The sequence below is a fragment of the Priceomyces carsonii genome, assembly GCF_900007245.1.
Source record: "Priceomyces carsonii strain CBS4050 genome assembly, scaffold: Debaryomyces_carsonii_scaffold_4, whole genome shotgun sequence".
Classification (NCBI taxonomy): Eukaryota; Fungi; Ascomycota; class Pichiomycetes; order Serinales; family Debaryomycetaceae; genus Priceomyces; species Priceomyces carsonii.
Window position 1 is genome coordinate 1,331,149 of NW_026946677.1, and position 22,621 is coordinate 1,353,769.

At 37.3% G+C, this 22,621-nt stretch overlaps 10 protein-coding genes across 10 annotated transcripts; 6 read left to right on the forward strand and 4 right to left on the reverse strand.

Annotated features, from left to right (window-relative positions):
• Positions 1-152: 152 nt before the first annotated feature.
• On the reverse strand, positions 153-1,223 carry DUG3 (glutamine amidotransferase subunit; the record flags this gene model as incomplete). Its single annotated transcript, XM_062954197.1, has 1 exon — positions 153-1,223. The coding sequence occupies one exon, from the start codon at positions 1,221-1,223 to the stop codon at positions 153-155; it is 1,071 nt and encodes a 356-aa protein (XP_062810924.1).
• Positions 1,224-1,468: 245 nt separating this feature from the next.
• PRCAT00004216001 (uncharacterized protein) lies at positions 1,469-1,975 on the forward strand (the record flags this gene model as incomplete). Its single annotated transcript, XM_062954198.1, has 1 exon — positions 1,469-1,975. The coding sequence occupies one exon, from the start codon at positions 1,469-1,471 to the stop codon at positions 1,973-1,975; it is 507 nt and encodes a 168-aa protein (XP_062810925.1).
• A 203-nt stretch (positions 1,976-2,178) lies between these two features.
• On the forward strand, positions 2,179-2,850 carry PRCAT00004217001 (uncharacterized protein; the record flags this gene model as incomplete). The annotated part of the gene is made up of 1 exon (XM_062954200.1): positions 2,179-2,850. One exon carries the CDS (start codon positions 2,179-2,181, stop codon positions 2,848-2,850), a length of 672 nt encoding a protein of 223 aa, XP_062810926.1.
• Positions 2,851-3,093: 243 nt separating this feature from the next.
• On the forward strand, positions 3,094-3,750 carry PRCAT00004218001 (enoyl-CoA hydratase; the record flags this gene model as incomplete). Its single annotated transcript, XM_062954201.1, has 1 exon — positions 3,094-3,750. One exon carries the CDS (start codon positions 3,094-3,096, stop codon positions 3,748-3,750), a length of 657 nt encoding a protein of 218 aa, XP_062810927.1.
• Positions 3,751-3,777: 27 nt separating this feature from the next.
• CHS6 (Chs6p) lies at positions 3,778-6,456 on the reverse strand (the record flags this gene model as incomplete). The annotated part of the gene is made up of 1 exon (XM_062954202.1): positions 3,778-6,456. The coding sequence occupies one exon, from the start codon at positions 6,454-6,456 to the stop codon at positions 3,778-3,780; it is 2,679 nt and encodes an 892-aa protein (XP_062810928.1).
• Positions 6,457-6,639: 183 nt separating this feature from the next.
• CYR1 (adenylate cyclase) lies at positions 6,640-12,201 on the reverse strand (the record flags this gene model as incomplete). The annotated part of the gene is made up of 1 exon (XM_062954203.1): positions 6,640-12,201. The coding sequence occupies one exon, from the start codon at positions 12,199-12,201 to the stop codon at positions 6,640-6,642; it is 5,562 nt and encodes a 1,853-aa protein (XP_062810929.1).
• A 1,038-nt stretch (positions 12,202-13,239) lies between these two features.
• Positions 13,240-15,256, forward strand: LMO1 (Lmo1p; the record flags this gene model as incomplete). The annotated part of the gene is made up of 2 exons (XM_062954204.1): positions 13,240-13,294; positions 13,371-15,256. 2 exons carry the CDS (start codon positions 13,240-13,242, stop codon positions 15,254-15,256), a joined length of 1,941 nt encoding a protein of 646 aa, XP_062810930.1.
• Positions 15,257-16,049: 793 nt separating this feature from the next.
• On the reverse strand, positions 16,050-17,309 carry PRCAT00004222001 (uncharacterized protein; the record flags this gene model as incomplete). Its single annotated transcript, XM_062954205.1, has 1 exon — positions 16,050-17,309. The coding sequence occupies one exon, from the start codon at positions 17,307-17,309 to the stop codon at positions 16,050-16,052; it is 1,260 nt and encodes a 419-aa protein (XP_062810931.1).
• Positions 17,310-17,810: 501 nt separating this feature from the next.
• Positions 17,811-19,556, forward strand: PRCAT00004223001 (uncharacterized protein; the record flags this gene model as incomplete). The annotated part of the gene is made up of 1 exon (XM_062954206.1): positions 17,811-19,556. One exon carries the CDS (start codon positions 17,811-17,813, stop codon positions 19,554-19,556), a length of 1,746 nt encoding a protein of 581 aa, XP_062810932.1.
• A 674-nt stretch (positions 19,557-20,230) lies between these two features.
• On the forward strand, positions 20,231-22,444 carry DRS1 (putative ATP-dependent RNA helicase; the record flags this gene model as incomplete). The annotated part of the gene is made up of 1 exon (XM_062954207.1): positions 20,231-22,444. One exon carries the CDS (start codon positions 20,231-20,233, stop codon positions 22,442-22,444), a length of 2,214 nt encoding a protein of 737 aa, XP_062810933.1.
• Positions 22,445-22,621: the final 177 nt, after the last annotated feature.

A 22,621-nucleotide genomic window follows, 5' to 3' on the forward strand; every position in this document is an offset into this window, starting at 1 on the left:
TCATCTACTATTATCATTGTGCCTTATTCAGTCCGTTAAGTTACATTTTATAGCAGTTCCATCAAACATTCTTATAAATAAGTAAAAAGAAAAAAAAATCCGGAATGGCTTTTAATATACAGCTACCTATAATTTAAAGGTTAAATAATTATTCATGCTACTTCTGCTACGCTTTTCCTGCCTTCTCGTTGTAAAGGTGGCACTTCTGAAAGAGGTTGCACTTCAGATATCGTGAAATCAGCTGGAATCGAATCATTATTCTTTGTAGGGACACCTCCAATTAAACCCTTACTCATAGCCAATCCACTAGATCTCTCTATAGCTCCACCATCATAAAATTCGTCTTCAATTGGGTGCATCAACACGGTATTGCTTTGGGTGATAGTTAAAACCGTATTTGTAGGAACGCATATCCAGTCTCCTCTTTCGAAAGTCAAAGGCTCACTGGCGACGAATATTACATCCTGAGATCTGTTCATTCTTTCCATTTTAAACAAGCCAGGCTTATATTCGAAGAACTTTGAGCCAGCACTAAAATATAGGGATGCAGCTTCATCTGTTTTAGAAGTAATATAGCGACTAACAACAACTGATTCCCCATCAGTCACAGCAAAATTCATTAAAGAAGGCTCATCGCTAAGTTCTTTTTGCCAAGTCTTAAGAAGCTCTATAGTGACCAATAATGCCTCTTTTATAATATGATGAGTGAACTTAACGGATTCATCTTCTGGATCATATCCCTTCTTATATAGAGTGTTTAAAAATAATGCAAAACAGCACTCAGAGTCCGTTGAACCTTCAAGCATCAAAAAAAACTTATCTTCTAGACTATTAATCAACTTTTTCTTCATCTTTCCAAATGCTGAGATCCCACCATTATGCATAAACATCAATCTTCCGTATGAAAATGGATGACAATTTGATTCTGACAACACACCTTGGGTTGATGCACGGACATGCCCAAAGACAAGTCTTGACTCAGTGCATTTTGACAAATTATTTAAATTTACGTTGTTCCATGCTGGTGTAATTGCTCTGAATATACCGGGACTATCATAGGAAGAATAATAGCCCACCCCGAAACCATCTCCGTTAATGGGGTTTCTCATATCAAGCCTTAGCCTTGAATCAAATGACTGATTAATAATAGAATGCGCTGGCTTTGTAAGCAAATCAGAAAGCACCATGCTTTCACGGCCCTTGTAGATCATGAACCGACACATCTTTATAAAATGCAGAGATATATCTGGAGGATCCAGCCACGTTAAAAGAGACTATTAATAGTAAATACTAAATCATCATTAGTTCCTTACAATGTCGCAAATATAATAATGTCGCGAAATTGCGACAATGGGGCAACCTTTATCAAGCGGGATGCTTCGGCCCAGACCCTTAGTTGTTATATTGCTTTTACCTAGAATTTAGTGTTGAAAAGCTTGAACTTTCATCATCTTAATTGATAAAAATAATGTCTCTCTTCAGAAGCTTGCAGAATTCGCCGGCTACCATTTCAATCTTTCATAATGGCAAACTCCCGGCTTCTGCAAAGATATATAAACTTCTTGATAATGCATATTTTAAGTTGAATGACAAGAAGAACAAATTTCAAATCGACTTGATGCAAGACAAAATGCCAACATATGACCAATATGTCTTATTATCTCAAAAGTTCTTGAAGGACAAGGCAAGCAAAGACACTTTAAAGCAATGCTACCCTTTGTTCAGTGACAGGAAAACTTCTGGCCCTGATGATGTAATTATTAAAGGTGTTCAGCCATCTAGTGGCCTAAAAGTGTTTAACGAAGGTGAATACAGCATGATATATGATGCCTTCAACACATTGATAACAAAAGACGACGCTGATATTAAGGCCGAAGACATATTTCGTCCACCTTTAGTTGTTGATTGGGATCAAAATCTCCTTGCCAATGATGAAAAAGGGTTAAATCATATCCTTGAAAAGTATCAAGACTAGCACTAGATCTACGTAAATTTGTATATAATTATATGAACCGTAACTTATGATGAGGTGATGTCCCTGCAGCAAGTTTTTTTTTTTTTTTCTTTGTACCCCAGAGTATACGTACGCTCCAATCTTTCTAATCTAATTTGTATTGAGTATCTTTATTCATATTTGTTCAACTATCGTACCTCAGATTCTCCCCAACTATCCTTCAAATGAACAAAATCACCAAATACTATCTAGTTCTGTACAATGCCCTTTCAGTGGTGCTTTGGTTTATTATTTTGGTTCAGACTATAGCAAACTTCAAGTTTCATGAGAGCCCCTTAGACAAATTGACAGAAGCAATTAAAGCATATTCTAAAAATGGCTTTCCTCACAAGTTTTTGTTCTATGTACAGATACTCAATGCTGTGGTAGAGGTAATGAATGCATATATAGGGCTCGTCAAATCCCCGTTCGCTACTTTATACTTGCAGTTCTCGGCAAGACTTTTAATTGTGGTAGGGGTAAGCTACGTTCTCCCTGACAGTCCAGGGAACTACCATATTTCTTATTCAGGGTTGTCTCTTGCGTGGTCACTTACCGAAGTTATCAGATATGGGTTTTACATTGCAAAACTTTTAAACCACGTTCCTTATCCTTTAATGTGGTTACGCTACTCAGCTTTCTTAGTCCTCTATCCTGTTGGACTTGTGTGTGAAGCTTCCGTTGTTTACCTTTCATTGAGCCTGGCGAAATTTGCTTCTCTTGGTAACCTTGGCTACTTTTACTTCCTTGTATTTGCCTTACTTATGTATGTTCCTGGCTTTCTTATATTATATTCCTACATGTTGAAGCAGAGGTCTAAAGTTTTACCCAAAGCAACAAGAAAAAAAGTTGAGTAAAGTCACTAGAGAAATAAAGACAAAATCAAATTAACAATATGTTAGATCCGTTATTTTATGAATAAAGCTATTCTCTATGGTAGGAAACGATATATATATGTATAGAGCATCTAATGAGATTCGGTCCATCACCCATCAAACCGGAATGACGGTGAGAACCGGAATGTAGAATATTGAATCATAAGACTATCAAAGTTTTTGTTGAGTTTTTACACATTAATACTATACTCAACTCAATTCGCCATGTCTGCTAGTGAAAGTCATCCTAAGAAATGGTTGATCGCTTATAATTCAATATCATCTTCATTATGGTCTATTATTTTATTTAATACCGTTTTTTTGGGCACCTTTTTGGGCCAACCGATACTCTTCGACAAGACTAACAAGATACTTACTATAGTTCAGACGTGTGCTGTAGTTGAAATCTTCAATGCTGCATTTGGATACGTGAGATCACCGTTGTTTACTACTATTGTACAGGTATTTTCAAGGTTGCTAATTGTGTATGGAATTTGCCAATTTTTGCCTGATTCACCGGCGAATTCTCATTGGTGCTATATAACCTTGGGCTTGAGCTGGTCAATTACTGAAATAATCAGGTATTCTTATTATGCGTTGAGCTTAACTGGTCCAGGAAAGGTACCTCATTATTTGACATGGGCTAGATACTCATTCTTTTTGGTGTTATACCCCACAGGTGTAAGTTCTGAGTTGCTTATGATATACTTATCATTGGACGAAGCAACATCCAAAGTTGGAGCATGGTATTCTTTGCTTTTGAAAATTATTATGGCAACGTATATCCCAGGTTTCTATATGTTATATACTTATATGCTTAAACAGAGGAAGAAGATTTTGGGTAAGAAAGTTGAGCCATCTTCTACCAAGAAAACTGATTAAGTATTGAATAGCTATTTACATCCACACTCAAGGGTTTGAATCTTTTATGTTCTCAATCCATGTTAGCATCTCTTCAAGGTAGTCAAGAATGGTGTCCTTTTCCAAAAATTCAAACTTTTCAACTTGTTTCTTTTGGGTTGTATATCCAAAGAGTGTAGAGAATGAATACAGACTCTTCTTTGTATTTGCAGCTTTATTTTGTTCAACAATCATTTTCAACTGGCTTCTTATGAAGATTGAATCATGTTTGAAAATCAATTTGGTCAATATCTTCATAACTAAATAGTTCGTAGCATATTGATACCACCTTAAGTTCCAACTTACCAATTTAATTAATTGTAAAAGCATAAAATCGAGTGTCAAAAAATCATTTTCTAAAGAACTTACGAACTCAGTGTATGCTTGTCCAGTCAGCTGTAATGCAAGCTTTGTAGCATAAAATTTATTATCATATACGTCGTGATAGACATCCAAATGAGAGCCACTTACGTCACTCAACACGAACTCATCATAAATTTCAAGCAATTGCACAGTTCCAAAATAATCAAAAAGGCCCTCCATAGATTTTCCCATCACACTCGTAATTAATGAGCCAATGGATTCTTTAATCCCATATTTTACGTTCCAGCCGAGTAAGCCTAACATTTCCCACTCAAGAGCACTGTGTTGCTGATTTTCCCTGGAGCGTATTGTCATAATTACCCTCAAATCCTCATATAATATTAAGAACAATTGATCTAGCCATGGATCACATGAAGCTGTTTGAAGTGAGCTTGAGTCATTGTTAACGACGTATGCTTGATTTGAACTTGAATTGGATTCCTTTCCACTAAATGAAGACTCTTTAATACGAACTAATTCGTCCCAGCCTACTTGTGCAATAATTAATGATAAAAGATCATAGCATCTTCCCCATGTCGATTTGTAATTAATATCAAGAATTGAAGTAGAAGGTGTCCCTGCGGAATGTGAAGCTAACAAATTCTTTGCAGACGACGGTCCACATATTCTGATTAGCATAGGATCGACGGATGATAATTCTTTTCCTGAACAATTTATCAAAGGCGATTGATAGAAGTGATAACCATTGATTGGATGCCTCAAATTTTGATTGAACAATAACATATCATGCCACATTTTTGTTATCGAGCCCATTTCAACCTCAACTGGCGGAGCAGGGCTGGTCCTATACCTCTGATAGATCTTTGAATTAACTCTTGGTGGAGGAAAAAAAGAATTTAGTAAATTTTCATTGATGGTCTCATCTGGTAAATTTAATCTATGACTAAATGTTCGACTGTACCAATCAGTTATGCCCGATATTGTATCGATATCATTGTTTTTTTGCTTATGTGATAAGACAACAGGGATGTGGTTCATCACTAATAGTGCTTTTCTATAATCGCCAACTAGAACGTAACATAATGCTAAATAGTACCAACTGTCAAAGTCTAAAGATAATATTTGAACGCATTTCTTTGCCACGAGTAGAGCTTTATCATAACTCGATTTTGATATGAGGTACTTAACTTGTTCAGATAACAACAAGGACAGCTGAGTGGTATAAATATTAGATTTCAAATGCTTATGGATTAGATTTAAGAAATCTTGCTCTCTATTGATTCCAGCTTGAATTTTCATTATTAACACTATGACGTAGTCCCACTGTTTCGCATCTTCCTTCTGATAATACTTGTTCTTGATAGCATCAATAGCGAAATTGCCTATGTCACCATTTGGATCTAGGTAGCACAACCTAAGAAGAGAGTCCACAAGATAATTCCTATAGTCGGTTGACTTGGAATCATTTTTTGTACCGCTAGCGACAGAAGAACCAAAAGATGGCCTAGTACCAGCTCTGGTACCTCTTGGTAATAAATTGACTAAGGTTATTATAGCATTTAAAATCGTATTCCTCGTCTCTGTGATACCTGGAAGACTAACAAGAGCGGTTAACAGCCTCGAAGGATCATCTAACTGAATAAATAACCTGATGATTTCCGAAGCCTTCAATTCTTCCCAATAGCTTCGTGGTATCTTGGAAACTGAATCTGCGTTGTATGAAGCATTCTTACGATTCCTATCGTAAGTTCCACTAGAGAAATACACGATTTGGTATGACATGTCTATGTGGGCTGCAACCTTCTTTGTCGAACCACTAAGATTTATGACATACCTCACTCTAAAATCAGATTTATCAAAGAGATTATAAGAGCAAAATGTCACTATCATTTCTTTCCTTGAACTAGCAAATGATTCATTCGTTGGATTTTTCTTAAAGTAGTAATCACCATTTTCCTTTTCTATTCCCAATGCTCCTAGGATGTAATTCTCGATGTCTCGCTCAAAGGATTCATACTTCAAGCCATTGACATAGTGATAATACCCAACATAGCCCTCATCGTCCCTCTTATCCTCACGACTAGCTCTCTCGACAACAAATTCGTTATGCAAGTAATGATTTGACCTCATCCCATAATATTTGCCCCAATGTACCAAATTAGGGGGTCCAATCGTTGATTCCGTTATCAATTCCTCCAATAAACTAGCCCTAGCCCCTATGCATTGCCCATACTTTTGTTCTCGAATGAAGGGAACCGTTAATGGCCCCTTTGAATATGAGGCATCATGAACTCCCAAGTCAATTGTTGATGACTTTGCGGACGCTGAAGCTATGCTATTATGATTCAGATTGCTCAATGACATCTTAATACCTTTGAAGATGTAATCTGAACACTAATAATGATATCTTCAGGCTCCTTTACTCTATTCTAAATCGTTTTAAAGTGTTCGGTTAACTTCGTCTTCGGTAAATTATGAGTTCAATTTTTCACTTCGAATATCCTTCTACAGTATAAAAATTATTATGGAAAATTATATTTCAATTATTTACGGCGAAGGCTCAATGCTATCGGGCCCAACTTCATTAGCAGCCTTCAAAGCTTGTAACGTATTAAGATAATCAGCAAGCTCAGTCATTATATCGTAAATTGGATTCACTGAGCAAAAGTCAATACGACCATGATTGCCTTGGAGGATCCCCATCTGTTGTCGAATGTACAAATTGGTTACACAATTTTCAATTCTTGTAGTAACATGATTAAGGAGTGCTATGAAATCCTTTTCTTTATAGGCATAGTTAAGATGTTGGGTTATGACATCCAGAGGTTGAGTCTCAAAGGTGTCTTTAAGTCCTCCACTTAATCTCGAGCAAATATTTTCCAACAGTAAAGAAACGTCACGCAAGTTGTAAATGGCATTAACTGGCAATGTGCCGATAACTCTGGTACTTCCAGCTTGTGAATCTTCATTTTTGAAGCTCTTTTGAAAGATTTCAAATCTCATCTCCAACTTCTTTGGATAAACAAGAGTAATCAGCTCAGGAGTTTCAAGACCCTTTAATTTTTTCTCACCGATATCGAAATAGGAACATCCTATTTCTTCTAGAGCATTAATTTCTTTCTCAATGATTTCACCGGCCCTGACATTGCCTTCATACGCTTCACTTAAAGTGGCCCTTTTATCCACTATAGACTCATGGATTTTATACAATGACTTCATTTCATCCAAGAAATCAGAGCTAACACAGATTTGACCTCCATCAGCAACAGCATTTATTCTCGCAGCTCTATTCACCATGGGTCCAAAATAATCCATCCTACCTGTCACGATATCAGGTTCACATACCGGTGCACCCCAATGAATTCCCATACGGACAGAAAGGCCTCTGAAGATAATGTTTCCATACTCATCAGTGATTTCACAGCAGTGATCCGTTTCCAATATCTCTGCTGGCCAGTCTGCTGCCATTAATTTCTGTTGAACATTGAAACACCAAAGAAGGGCAGAAGTCGGAGAAGAAAACGAAACCATAAAGGCATCACCTTCCGTCTTGACTTCATAACCACCAACAATTCTTAATTGACGACGCATAATTGAATTATGAATCTTTATGGCTGATCTCATAGGTACCGGATAGGTATCCCACAACAATGTGGAGTTTTTGATATCTGTGAAAACTAATGCCAATTCTCCAACAGGGGGGTCGATTTCTTCCTCTAACCTTCTCAAGTTAGAATCACCTGGCTGAATCTTGTCACGTCTTTTCCTAGAAGCAAATATTTCACTTTCTCTTCCTAGGTTGTTGTAAAGAGCATTTGAACCAAATTTTTTGGATTTTTGTTCTCCCAATGTTAAAACAAGAACTGCAACCTTATCATTGGCACCGTAACATATAGCATAATCTCTCAACTTTTGAGCAGCAATCATTGGATCGTCCTTTTCTTGCCTTAATATATCATCAGCCAATTCATAAGATATTTGATTCCACAATACATTCGTAGCTACGACTATCATGTCATCTACATTAGCCAAGGCTATTTCCTTTATATCGGGACCTGAATGGGTATGTGGTAAAAAGTTGAAGAATCCGGCTCCTCGAGATATTGATAACATACCATCCAAGGCCCCATCACCCGAAACATAACCTCCAGCCGCTTTTATTCTTTCAAATTCAGATCTCTGAGTTGGGTCATGTTTTGATGTCAATAGAACATATTCACCATTACTCTTCGATAATAGGGCTTCTGTGTCACCGATATTTGCCACATAAAGCTTCTTACCGCAAATATACACCATGGTGATAGAACATCCAGGATTAGAATCTTCTGTAAAGCTCAAGTCAAGTATATCGCCAGAAGCTTGTGGGTTTGGAGTAAAGCCACCACTTTTCTTTGCTGATAAGATCCCATTTACCTCTCTGTTTAAAGACAAGAAAGTCCTTCTTATCGCATCTTGCACCTGCTCTTCAGGCTTTAGTTTGTTCAACTCATTAGTGAAATTTGGAACAAAGATTTGCCTAGCCAATTGAGCTATCCTATGTCCTTGATTGGGAACACCATTTCTGCCGTCAAAAGTGCATAAGAGGACTTCGTTTTCATTTCCTCTGAACTTTTGGATAAAAACATCACGGTTAGAGACGTTTTCTCTCACACCCATCGAGTCAGAAACTCCATAACCGACATTTGGTAATTCTGATGACGTAGTTCGTATCCGCAAGTCCACACTTTGATCTGGAACGGCAGTAGTCGTCAAGGTCACATCTATGAGGCCCAAGACTTTAAGGTCCTTCAAAACTAGTAAGCTATCAAAGAATTCCCCAGTCTCTGGGTTCTTGATATGACTTTGCTTGATTTCGAATCTTTTATTACCTGAAAAATTCAAATACTTTAGATTCTTATTCCAATACCAATTCCAATCGTATGGCCAGTTAGAAATATTATACTTAAGTTGATTAGAACCAACATCCAAATGCTCCAAATCAGAAAGCTTACTCAATTCCGCAGGCAAAGAGACCAACTTATTATTATTGAGAAACAATAATTTAAGAACTTTCAAAGCCTCTAAATCATCAGCAGGCAAAGTTGTCAACTCATTACCAGACATGTATAGCTCAGTTAATTTTGTTAATCTTCTGAAGGCTCCTTCAGAAATCTCAACAATGTCATTGTAGGACAAATTCAAATACTTTAATTCCAGCAAGAATGAAATTGAGTCAAAGCAATCATCAGTTAACCTATTGTCTGCCAAAGTTAAGACTAATAAGCTATCAGCCATCGAAAACGTTGTACTAGGAAATTGGATAGATGAAGTATTAGGGTTAGTATCATCCATGTCCGTGCCATGCGACTTCGGAGATTGCAGATTGTCTACGAATACCGATGGCCTTCTTGATTGATCGGGAGTAGCATTAGGGGTCAGTCTGGCACTTGAGAAAAAGCTTCTGAAGTTTGCTGATGAAGATATTCTTTTCGCAACAGAAAGCGGAGGCTTGGGGAGTCCAGAAAGGATGTTTGATGATACATTCAAGACGGATAAAGACTTCAAGTTCCATATATCATCAGGTAACACCTGCAAATTATTTGAATGTAGATCTAAATATTGCAAGGAAGTCAATTGCCCAATAGTTGATGGTAACAATTGTAAGTTGTTACCATAAATAGACAAGAAGGTAAGTTTGCTTAGGTAACCTAACTCATTTGGTAAGCTGACAATATGATTCTTATCCAAAATCAATTTTTCAATATTATTGATTCGGGAAATAAAGTCTGAAGGAAGAGAAGTTATTTTTGCTTTTGATAGATCTAGGACTGTCAAGACAGGCATTAAGTTTTCAAATTTGAAGTTAGTGATCGGATTTCTGTCAAAGTTAAGAAGCCTTAAACTTTCCATTTTATCACTAAAGGTGAATATATTATTCTTCGATGCGTGAACAATTTCAAGATTCGGTAAAGATTCAAGCACATCTACTGATGATAAAGAGTTATAGCGAATGTCTAACCTTTGCAAAGAAGTCAACTTCGAAAAGCAAGATGGTAAGGATTTGGAGAGCTTGTTGGTACATAAATTCAACTTTCGCAAATTAACCAACTTACCCATTGATTCAGGTATGGATGATAGATTGTTGTAGGATAAATTAAGGTCCTCTAAATTCACGAGCTCGCTTATTTGTTCTGGAAAGTTTCTAAAATAATTAGTTGAAAGATTTAAAGACACCAAATTGACAAGTTTACCAAATGATTTAGGTAACGTAGAAAGTTGATTCGAGTTCAACTTCAAATGGGTAAGATTCTCCAAATAATTTATTTTGGACGGTAACTCGTCCAAGAAGTTTATTTCCATGTCAAGATTAGTGAGCTTCTTTGCTTCCAAGAAATTTATAGGAAATTTAGAGCACCCATTATTCGAGAAAATAAGGGTATTCAAGTTGGTTGAGGACTGAATAAAATCCAAAGGAATATAAATGGAAGGGTTATTTGCAACATTCAATTTCTCTATTTCATAAGTGTGTTGATGAAATATGATTGGAATAGTTTTCAAGTCAAGTCCAGAAATATTGACATCAACATAATCTTTCGAAAGCATTGCCTCTTCTTCATGTGTCAAGTTTCTCAAGTGAATGTTTTGCATGACAAACTTGCAAATAAAGGACAAATCTTCTCGCCCAATGATACTTAAATTATCTTTGGACAGGTAACCACTAAGTAGAAGTAAACCCATTTGGATTCTAAGAGGTCTCTCAAAAGGCTCCAAGACTTTGACAAAGTTTCCAATGTGTACAGTAATCTGATAATTATTAATAGAATCAAGAAAAAACTTTCTTTGTACGATTCTTAAAAGTTCAGCAGTCGATGTATCAAGAGGGCAAAGCACAGTAGTGAACGTGTTGTCTTCTTTGAAGACTCTTACAATGTGGTTTGGTCCTTTCGCTTTCACTTCTTGCTTTATGTTATCGAAGGCCCTAGATCCGAATAAGATTGGTAAGTTATATTTCTGTCTCACACCGCCAGAAAGGTCGGATGTTGCTGATTTATGCCTCGTGTGATCGTCAGAAGCCTCATTTGTTACATCACTAGTATCGGTGATTTCACTACTCTTCTCGTCGTCAGAATCGGATTCGGACGCTGACAGTCCTTCAAACTTTTTAGCGTTCAAATTATCAAACTTGACGTCCCAACTATCTGGCGCTTTCCACGCGGACTTATCTTGATTCTGCGAAGTTGCAAGCGAATTTGTTGATCTCTTTGCGGTATATTTCGGAGGCTTATCATCCTGTGTATTTACTGACGATCGTCTTGAAGATGTTGAAGGTCGCCTATAAGCGTCAGGAGATTTTACAATTCCTTGCATTTCCTCTGGGTCCATATAGAGACTAAATGATCGAGATGACTTATTAAATGGGTCTTCCTCTGTAGATTTAGTGGCCACAGACTCATCTTTCGAATTTTGCAGAGTCACATCGGCTGTTTCAGAATCTTCATTATGAACACTATCCGAGTATATGGAAGGCATTTTAAACCTATGACGAGTTAAGGATTTTCCTTGAGAGCTCTTTCTCTTCGCTACGTGAGCTGGCTTATTCGATTCTGCACTGCTAGGAACATCAACACCACTTTCTCGGCTTGCATTACTCCCAGGAGTATTGAGTTGCAATGGCGCATCACCTCTACTCGAATATATCAATTTTCCAAGAAGAGATCCACTCTTCATCTTCATTTTTGGGCGTATTGGGTTCGCTAACGCAGATATTTTTGGTGCATGTGCATGTGCATGATGATGGTGATGGTGAAGATTAGGTGGGAGCTGATCCGATGGATTAGGTGGTCGCTGTTGGGATTCAGAGGAGCCACCTCCTAATGCTACCACAGATGTTCGAGGACTGTATCCCTCGGAGTAACCCACAGAATGCTTCTTAGGAGGTCGATCCAGCGCTTCCTCCTGTGAATAATTGGGTGTAAAGGGGCTATTTTCCTTCTTGTTCGAATTCTGTGAACTTAACGATGCCAGACGCAGCAATTCAGTTTTTTCATCTCCTGACTCTGTATTCCTGTTCGCCGTTTCACTTTGTTTGGCTGCCTGGTTCTTAGGCTTCTCTCTCTTTAAAAAGCTCATACTTGCAATTTTGAATTATTCACCTTGAGAGAATTAAACAAAGACAACGAATCTATCATCAATTAGTGAGCTTACTGCTCTATCTCATATGACAATATGTATTGGTAGAGGTGCCAGGTTCAGCTGTTCGTTCTATCAAATTTTCAAGAGGAGAGTGATAACGATATATTTGCTGGTTGTTGAATTAGTATTTTTAATTCTCGGGAACGGTGAATAATTTTTTAGCGTGTAAAATTTTGCATCAATAGAGGATAAGCAGGCACAAACAAAAAGAGGATGGAACAAGGAAAAAGCGAGAGCAATGTATTAGAGAGGGTACGATTTAAAGCTAAGACTAAACAATGGCCCCTTATATAGAGATTTAAGGGACGAGGACTCATGTAGCATCAGTTGTGCTTGAATATGAACTACTCGTTAGCGCACTCTTTGGCTCTGTTGGTCAGAATTTGAAATCTCTATAGCACAATTGGCCACCCCTCGGTCACTTGAGCAGGCTGAAACTCCAGTTACGCCTTACGGGGAATGCCAATGCATGTTTCTGTACTTTAATGCTAGCCCGCTTTCCGGTATTCGATTCATGATTCTAAAATAGTAAGCACTGTACATGTTAATTGTGCATGTGCTGTTTAGACAGCTTAACTGTTCAAATGGTTCAATTGGTTATCAATGGTTTCTTTGGCTGTAGAAACGTCGATATTTATACCAGAGAAGCGTTACAGGTTCTCTCAGACAATAAGCATGTATAGTCTGATTATTTCTCGTCCTAGTCTATTTAATTTGATATCCTCATGACAGAGCAGCAAAGGACCATTGTGGGATTAGATAAGGATCATTGCGTGAGCTCTATTCAGTCCTTCAACTATTCAATTCTGGGGGGCCTTGTCCATCATCCTTAACTTAGAGTGTCGCAATTAGTCTGAGAAAATAAAATTTACTTGAATAGGACATATCGAGAACAATAGTAATTGAAACTAATAGATTATACAGTGGACAACATTACAGTTTAGGGAGCATATAAACAATTAAAGGGGATATACGATGAGCGAATCGTCTAGATCTATAAACCATAAACTCAATGAATTGCTAAGTAAACGTAAGTATATGCAAAAATCAGAAAATGGGGATATTTTCTTTGGTTGAATTTTTGATGGACGTACTAACACAAGAAGATAATATTAGTAAGGCTACTTTGGATATAGAAACAGCATTAAGCTATGCTAGTGTATTAAGGACAAATATATTGGGTAAAGACAAGCAGGAGAAGGTCAATTCTATAGTTGTATTGGGTAAACTCTTGGATTGCAGTGGAGACGTATACTCTGACGAGTTCAGTGATATCTTGGATGATGTTTTATTTCGTACGCTATACTCTATAATAAGTACTAATATGTCGACAGAAACGTATAAAGCAATTATAAAAATATCAATGTTGCTTATGATGGGTTCACTTTTCAGAAATGAAGAACTCAATCATTACCTTCCTATCTTTGAATCGTTGAACGACAACATAGAGGTTATAGACATTATAGCAGAGAAAACCCACTTGCAAGACCCTAAGATCACATCTAACTCCATCAGATTCGTCACAGAGTTGATTAGTAGGGCCACAAGCTTTGAATATGATGGAATCATTCCGATAGTGTTGAGGTTGAGACGAGTTAAGTTCTTTTCCACAGTGGCAACCTATCCTGAAACGGAAGAAAGGTCGTTAAACGAAGTCATATCTCAATTAAGAGTGGCTTATTCTGAACTAAATGAAGCTTTCAGCGATATGATTTTGGACAGTTCATTAGCATCGCATCAATTTTTGATTGACCAATTGGTTCAAGCATTAGATCTCTCCTTAAATCCTAATGGAGTACATGCCTCAAAAGAAGACTACAAGAGAGCAGGTTTCCCTGAGAATATTACAGCCTTCATTGTGTCTGAATTTTCAGTGCTGCTTGCTGTGGACCTTGTAATTTTTCTTGAGGATCAGGATAATGGCTTTAAAAAATTATTTCACGAAACACTTTTAATGGATAGAAATGTGAAGTTTCCTCTTTATTCTTTATTTCATAAAAGCAGCATCATTTTGCATGTTGTTTTTCATCAGACAAAAAAGTTTCCAAATATCGCCTCATCTACCCTTAATAGAGAATTGATGATAAGCTATACAATGACTGCATTTTTATGGTTTTGGAAACAGACTATGATGTTTGCTTCTGAGCCTGGAGATTTGGATAAGCTTGCTAGTCTAGTACAGACTTTGTTAGAGCAGCTAGAAATAGAGTTCTCTAAGAAGAACAAAACAGTAAAGGAAATTTTTGATTTGATATTGCTGCAGGCGACAGATGAAATGAGAACTGCTCAGGTCGCTAAGATAAACAAAAAGCTATCTCTCAAGTGGGAATATGAATTGAAAGAATTCACCGATCATCTAATCTCTGAGGCATCGGACTTCGTTTTGGAACAACGGGTATCGCAGTTATTTAAAGGCTCCTGGGTTTTTACAGAGGATCATGGAGATTCTTTGTTGAAATCAAAAGATAATTTGCTTAGACCGCATAAGGTTTACTTTGTTACTCTATCTCCCAATAAAAAAAATTTGTATTATAAGCCATATTTTGAGAAACCATCAACAAACCCTACATATGAGGAAATCGAGGGACAATTTATTAAATTGTCTGATGTGGTGGAGTTTATACTTACCGATATGAGCCCCCCTGACGATGAAAGAAGTAATATGGGTATTATGGTCTCAGGTTCCATTTCACAGGAAAAAATCACGATAATGGGTATAAATAATCGCAAGTTACTCAGCTTTTATCCTGATAGTCAATTCGATAAAAGTGTTTGGCTCGATGGATTAAGAATGTTGAGAGATAATGAAAAAGAAGATGAGAAGCTCATGGTGACTGAAGATCACTTACGCACCTTGGTTAATGTCAGAATGTCTTCTCAGTTATTTAAATTAGAAAAAGAAGATCCTGCGAACATAGAAGAGAATGACTATTACGATCCAGAGGAGTTAGAAACGGTAACCGAATCATTCTATTATGGCTCAATCTGCTAAGTTTCATAGAATTCTTAATTAATATAAGGAAAGACCTCTATATGTTGATGTAGCTCAGTGGTGGATACGATACTCCTTGAGAAGACAACAATTACTGGCGCTTTTAACAAAACCTGAATTACTTTCTTAATGTCAAATAAGTGCAATTATTACCGGTAAACTCCTAATAGTATGCTTTTTAACACATGAAGATTAGCTGCTCTGGTTTCTAGATATATACTACATTGAAAGACAAAATTTAGACTTTGGTCATATATTCTTCTTCAAAAAACATAGTGAAGTCGGACAAGGTAACTGACATTTACGAAGCCACACGTATTGCTATAGTACTTGGATAAAAGTCACCAGATCCGTCACCTTCTTCAATATTATCTTTTCATCAAATTAGATTTTATTTCAACAATTCCTTCTATTTCTTTAAAGTTGGATCGTAGGAAGAAAAATAATGAGATTCATTCATACGTTCTACACTTGCTTTTCTACCTCATCATTGAAAGCATATCTCAGATCTTATTTCTTGTATCAAATGCCATATTCGCTTCTCAAGTGCTTCTTTTTCGCTAATTTTATGTTTTCAGAAATTATATGCTTGCAAGCGAATCATGTTCTGCAGTACTTGCGTATCGATGTATCTATATCGTAGGTATTCATTGACTTCAATTCGCAACAATTTACTAGTACAGATAGCCCCTCTATATCTTATAGGTGCAAAAGTGAAATGAAATTCGTAATCAGTCACTGCAAATGCATAGATTATTCCTCTTATTATCATACCTTATGACAGCAGACGAACTCAGGCGACAGCCTGCTCACTTAAAAAGTTGTACGCTATCAAAGTGTGTATCTTACATACATTTTCAAGCTCCTCAACTTCAACATATTCATCAGCTGCACCCATGTTATTCGGAGTGAGTCCAACAACAACACTAGGAATACCCGAGAGTCTGAAAAGTCTTGTGTCAGAAGCGCCCACTCTCATATTAGCGGTAGCCCTTCTGCCTATCACTTCACTTGACGCCTTAAGCGCTTTGGTGATGATCTCATGAGACGGAGAAGTGAAAGTGGGCTCAAACATTCTAGTGAATCTCCATCTGACACCACCTATTGGTTTCAACAATCTTTCGATTTCTTCAGAAATCTGTTTCGTTGAAAGACCCACTGGAATTCTAATATCTCCTTGAGCCCGTGCATCACTTGGAATTAAATTGGGGGATACACCACCAGCTATTGTCCCTATGTTAACAGTAACTCTTCTCAATGTTTCTGATTCTCCTTCACCTGATAGAGATTCTGATAAGGCACTTGAAGTCTCAATTGCTCTTGCTATCTCTGAAGGAGTGACCACTTCCATTTCTTCTAAATGTTTTAGTTCGTCCAAGGCAAGCCTTAAGCGGTCGATGGCATTAATACCGTTATGGACATGGGCACCATGTGCCGAAAGCCCGGTGGCCGTTATCTCAAACCATAACATTCCCTTCTCCCCAAATCGTATTACTAATGGAGACCCCACGTCACCGCATATAACTGCATCACCTCTAGCAAATTCAATGTTATTTATGAGCCAGTTAGCCCCCAAATTGCCCATGCTTTCCTCATCTCCGGCCAAAACCAAAGCTATTTCTCCGTTCCATATCTCAGTGTTTTCGGCTAAAACTAAGAAAGCTACCATAGAAGCAGCTATACCTCCTTTCATGTCACTTACTCCACGACCATAAATCCGACCCTCTTTCAACAGTCCACTCGTAGGCGATTCTGACCATGCTAAGTCTTCACGCAAAGGATATGTGTCTAAATGTCCATTGAATATTAATCTTCTACCCGGTTTTTTGCTTTTTAAAAGGGCAATTGTATTAATAAGGCCAGGTGATGTCTCATAACAAGTAACCTCTACCCCTGGTATATTTTCCAAAAACGAAGATATAACTTCAACGACATGTACTGTATTCAATGGAGGGTTAGGGGAGGCTGCTCTTACTAGTTTTTGGGTTACTGTGATAAGTAGATTCCTGTATCTTTCAACTGATGTACATAATTTGGCTTTTGAGTTACACATGACAGCTGATTCAATCTCAAAAAGTTAATCTTGTGGACTAAGCGAATCATTCGTAATACAAATGCTATTTATATGCCAGCATAATCTTTCATCTTATCAGTTCGCATGTTTCTCCGCGTCAGAAAAAAATTGTGACTCGGAATATAACGGCTAAAGAGCATCCAGCGAGTATCTTAATCAGAGACACCAGAGACAGAGCCACTGACCATGATATCAAAAGCTGTTTGTTTCGTTCAAGTACGTCAATGCCTTGACATGTCTGTCTATATTCGACAAACAAATAATAAAGTATCTGTAGAAGTCAAACGGAGTCAGCTCAGCTTTCATATTTAGTCAAAGCCGTACTTAGAAACGGAAACGGTACATCCGCAGATATGAGATATCAAAAAATATGATAACGATAGTTATTCTACGATTCACTTTACAAAGCAATCACATAAAATGAATGCTAGACCTAATTCTTTTTGCATACAAAATGATTAGCTGTTAATGATTCGAAATATGTCTAAAATTCTGAATATTAAGAAGGTGATCAAAGGGAATTCTTCCGAAGTTGTTTACAGTGAAAAGGACTCTAATTCGCCTATTCCAATAGCAACGATAAGATCTCATGCAAGCTATTTGAGTGGCGGAGAGGAGCAGCTGAAAAATATGTCGCTTAAAAGAGATTTAAAAGCCAGACATGTAACTATGATTGCTATGGGTGGAGCTTTGGGTACTGGTTTAGTTATAACTTCAGGATCAGCATTGGCAAGCTCTGGTCCGGCGTCGACACTAATAGCTTTTATTATTGTTGGTGGGATTATGTGCACAGTTATGTCTGCCTTGGGTGAAATGGCGACATATTTGCCGCTTCCAGATGGTTTTGCTGGCTATTCTTCAAGGTTCGTTGATCCTTGCCTTGGTTTTGCAGTCGGATATTCTTATTGGATAAAATATATGGTTCTTTGCCCCAATCAACTAACTGCCAGCGCTTTGGTAATTCAGTATTGGGTAGACAGTGAAAAGGTAAACCCTGGGGTTTGGATAACTATCTTTCTTATTGCGATTACTTTTATCAACTATTTTGGTGTCAAATATTTCGGAGAATTCGAGTTTTGGCTATCATCCATTAAAATTATTACTGTCGTTGGTTTAATTCTATTGCTATTTATCATCATGTTAGGAGGGGGTCCAACTCATGATCGTCTTGGGTTCAGGTACTGGAAAGACCCAGGCTCGTTCAAAACTTATTCGGAAACAATTACTGGAGATAAGGGAAGATTTGTTGCCTTTGTTTCTACATTAGTTTCCGTGGTTTTTTCGTATTTAGGTACGGAATTAGTAGGTGTTACTGTTGGCGAAACTCAAAATCCTCGTCGAAATGTTCCTCGTGCAATCAAACTAACTTTTTTTCGTATCTTGTTTTTTTACATTATTTCCGTCTTGCTTTTAGGAATGTGTGTGCCTTTTAATGATAAGCGCCTTATATTTGCAGCTAGTGCAGGAACTTCGGCTTCCGCTTCACCTTTCGTCGTAGCCATACAAAATGCAAGAATTAGAGTCCTTCCTCAGATTATCAACGCTGCCATCTTACTTTTCGTGTTTTCTGCCTCAAATTCTGATATGTATATTGGCAGTCGTACCCTTTACGGACTTGCAGTTAACGGAAAAGCACCAAAAATATTTGCCCGTACCAACAAAAATGGTGTTCCAATTTATGCTTTGGGCGTCTCAGTATTATTCTGTCTCTTAGCCTACATGAATGTTTCCTCATCGGCGAAAACCATATTTATTTATTTTGTTAACGTTGTATCCATGTTCGGTCTTTTGACCTGGATTTCAATACTCGTTACACACATATGTTTTATGCGTGCTGTTATCAGTCAAGGGTATGATCGCCACTCATATTTAGTTTGGTGTGCCCCATTTCAGCCATATGCATCATATGTTGCATTGTTTTTGTGCATTATTATTGCAATATTCAAGAATTTCACGGTATTCATAGGTGACTTTCAGTATAAAACATTTATAACAGGCTACATTGGAATTCCTGTCTATTTATTAATGCTTTTCGGCTACAAAATTTTCATGAAATCAAAGAGAGTGCTTCCAGAAACTGCAGATCTCTATACATTCAAAGATGTTATTGATAACGACGAAGCAATATATTTAGAGAAAGAGGCTATCAGGAAAGAAAATCTCAAAAATAATAAGAAAAAGGACTTACAAAGTGTCTACGAAAAATTTATAGGGTGGTTATTTTGAATGTTAAAAGAATAATAATCCAGAAAAAGCAAGATGATTGCAGAAAAAATGATTTGAATAACAATGAACCCTTGAAATTTTCAATAAATAGAAATAAGAATAAATTTTGCGAGCTCTTACCCTACATTTTTGCAATCACCTCACACTTGTGACCGTTATATCCAGGTATCCACCAGCTGAAATTTTTGGGAATTCAATAAAAATAGAACGCTGTTCCTTCAATTAAGTGATCTCAACCGTCGCGTCGACAAGATTAAATTTACAGCCTTTTGTATTTTCATTCAATGGTTCCTCCTTGTCTTGGTGATCTTTTCTCCTGTGACTTTACAACCTTGCGATAGTGATATCGGGGATTTGAAGAAAGTATGTGAGTATTTATTTTTTTTTTCTGGCTGCATTTCTGATTTGTATAATCATTGCAGCTGTTCGAGAGTTTTTTGAAACAGCTTTATGCTCTTTTTTATAATGATAAATCTTATGATGCTTTAATCAAACAATATGCCATAATGGCTAATATTTCTTGTTTCATGGAATCTTAATTAATATAAGGAAACATCTATATATATTGGTTATGTAGCCCGAGGTCGGTTTTATTCTCGTACCCTCAGAAATTTTTCAGTCTAGCTCATCTCATACAATCTTACTATTGTTGAGATATAGAACCATAGATTGATATGGGGATACGTAAGTCATCTAAGCAGCTGAAAGAGTCTGTTTCTAATGATGGTTTCATTTTGACCATTGAAAGTGATTCTGAAGGTGAAGTTGGGGCACATCCTCTGGACGATGAGCTAAATGCGACCTCAAAAGATGGGAAGCCTATTGATAAAGACGATGATTTGATTAAATCTGACTTTAAATTTGCTTTAGATGGTGATGATACAAGCAAAGAGTTTGATGGTTGGGACTTTACCGTAGAGGAAAACGATTCTAGAAGAAAAGATGTTGATTTAGATGGCATCTTGAGAAGAAAAGGTGGATTAAGTGGTTTGGCGAAAAACGAAAACGAAGTAGAACAAGAGGAAGCCAATGAACAAAGCGATATTGAAAAAGGAATAGAAGAGGAAGAAAACGAGAGTGAGGATGAAGATAAGGACGAGGAAGAGGAAAAGGATGAAGACGAAAATGATGACGATGAACTTGCATTGGATGGATTTGGAATGGGGGCAGAAGCTGACAATGAAAGCGAGAGAGATGAAGATGAAATCGAGGACACTCAAGGATCTGAGAATGAGAAAGATTCTGATGATGACGAAATAATGCAACCTGTCGAATCGGATTCTGATGCCTCTGAGTCTGATAAAGATACCGCTGATGATATGGCTAAGTTTTATGCCAAGGAATCACACAAGACTAAAGATCAGTCTCATATGACGTTTCAGTCTTTGCAGTTGTCACGTCCTGTGTTAAAAGGGCTTTCTCAGCTTGGATACACCAAACCATCGCCAATTCAGTCTTCTTCAATTCCTATCGCTTTGCTTGGAAAAGATATTGTTGCTGGTGCGGTGACGGGTTCCGGTAAGACAGCAGCTTATATGATCCCAATTATAGAAAGGTTGTTATATAAGCCAGCTAAGATCTCGTGTACTAGAGTCGTGGTCTTAGCGCCCACAAGAGAATTAGCTATTCAGGTTTGTGATGTAGGAAAGAAGATTGGGCGATTCGTCAATAATTTAAACTTTGGTCTAGCTGTTGGTGGACTTAATTTGAGGCAACAGGAACAACAGTTAAAATCGAGACCCGATATTGTAATTGCAACTCCTGGTAGACTCATTGATCACATTAGAAATTCACCGTCCTTCTCTATCGACTCGTTAGAGATTCTAGTGATCGACGAAGCTGATAGGATGTTGGATGAAGGTTTCCAAGCAGAACTTACAGAAATATTGACGTTAATACCAAAGCATAAAAGGCAAACTTTACTTTTCTCTGCTACGATGAACACCAAAATTAAGGATTTAATTCAATTATCATTAGACACACCTGTTAGAATTATGATTGATCCTCCGAAGGCCACAGCTAACAAGTTGGTACAGGAGTTTGTACGTATCCGTAAGAGAGATCATCTCAAACCTGCTTTGTTGTTTGAATTGTTGAAAAAGGTTGACCCAAGTCAACAGAATAGAATCGTTGTTTTTGTTGCTAGAAAAGAAATGGCACATAGATTGAGAGTGATTTTGGGTTTGTTAGGTATGAAAGTTTCTGAATTGCATGGTTCTTTGACACAAGAACAACGTCTTAAAAGTGTTTCCGATTTTAAAAGTTTACAAGTTCCCGTTTTAATATGTACCGATTTGGCTGCCAGAGGTTTAGATATTCCAAAAATTGAAATTGTTATCAATTATGATATGCCCAAGACTCACGAAATATATTTGCATAGAGTTGGTAGAACCGCTAGAGCTGGAAGAGAGGGTAGATCTATAACTTTTGTAGGAGAATCAGGACAAGATAGAGGAATTGTCAAAGAAGCAATTAAATTTCTTGAGTCTGGCAGCAAAGCTGTCTCTAGAAATGTTGACTGGAGTGAAGTAGAAAATCTGAATAAGATAATCGAATCTAAAGAAGACACGATTCAAGAGGTTCTTGATGAAGAAAAGCAAGAAAAAGAAATTCTCCTGGCAGAGATGGAACTCAAGAAGGCTTCGAATTTAATAGACCATGAGAAAGAAATTCAATCACGTCCTAAAAGGACATGGTTTGAGGATAAGAAAAAGGCTCTGCCTAGTCAATCTGATGCAATGCATCATTTAACAAAGCGTGGGAAGCCAGTGAATTCGAAAAAAAGAAAGGCAATAGAAGCAAGAAAGGAAGACTCAAAGAGGTCGTATAAGAAGACTACAAAAGACAGACTATCCCTGAAACCGAAGAGCAAGAAAAAGAGAAGATGAGCTCTATATAAATATACCACTATATAGACAGCAGAATTCATTCGACGGGATTTTTTGTATAATATTATGTACGACATTTTTGCAATTTCGGGCGACATTCATCGGCTCACGACATCCATACTAATATTACGCTCGAGTAGACAAATCACGGTATATATCAACGTATTTAACGACGAA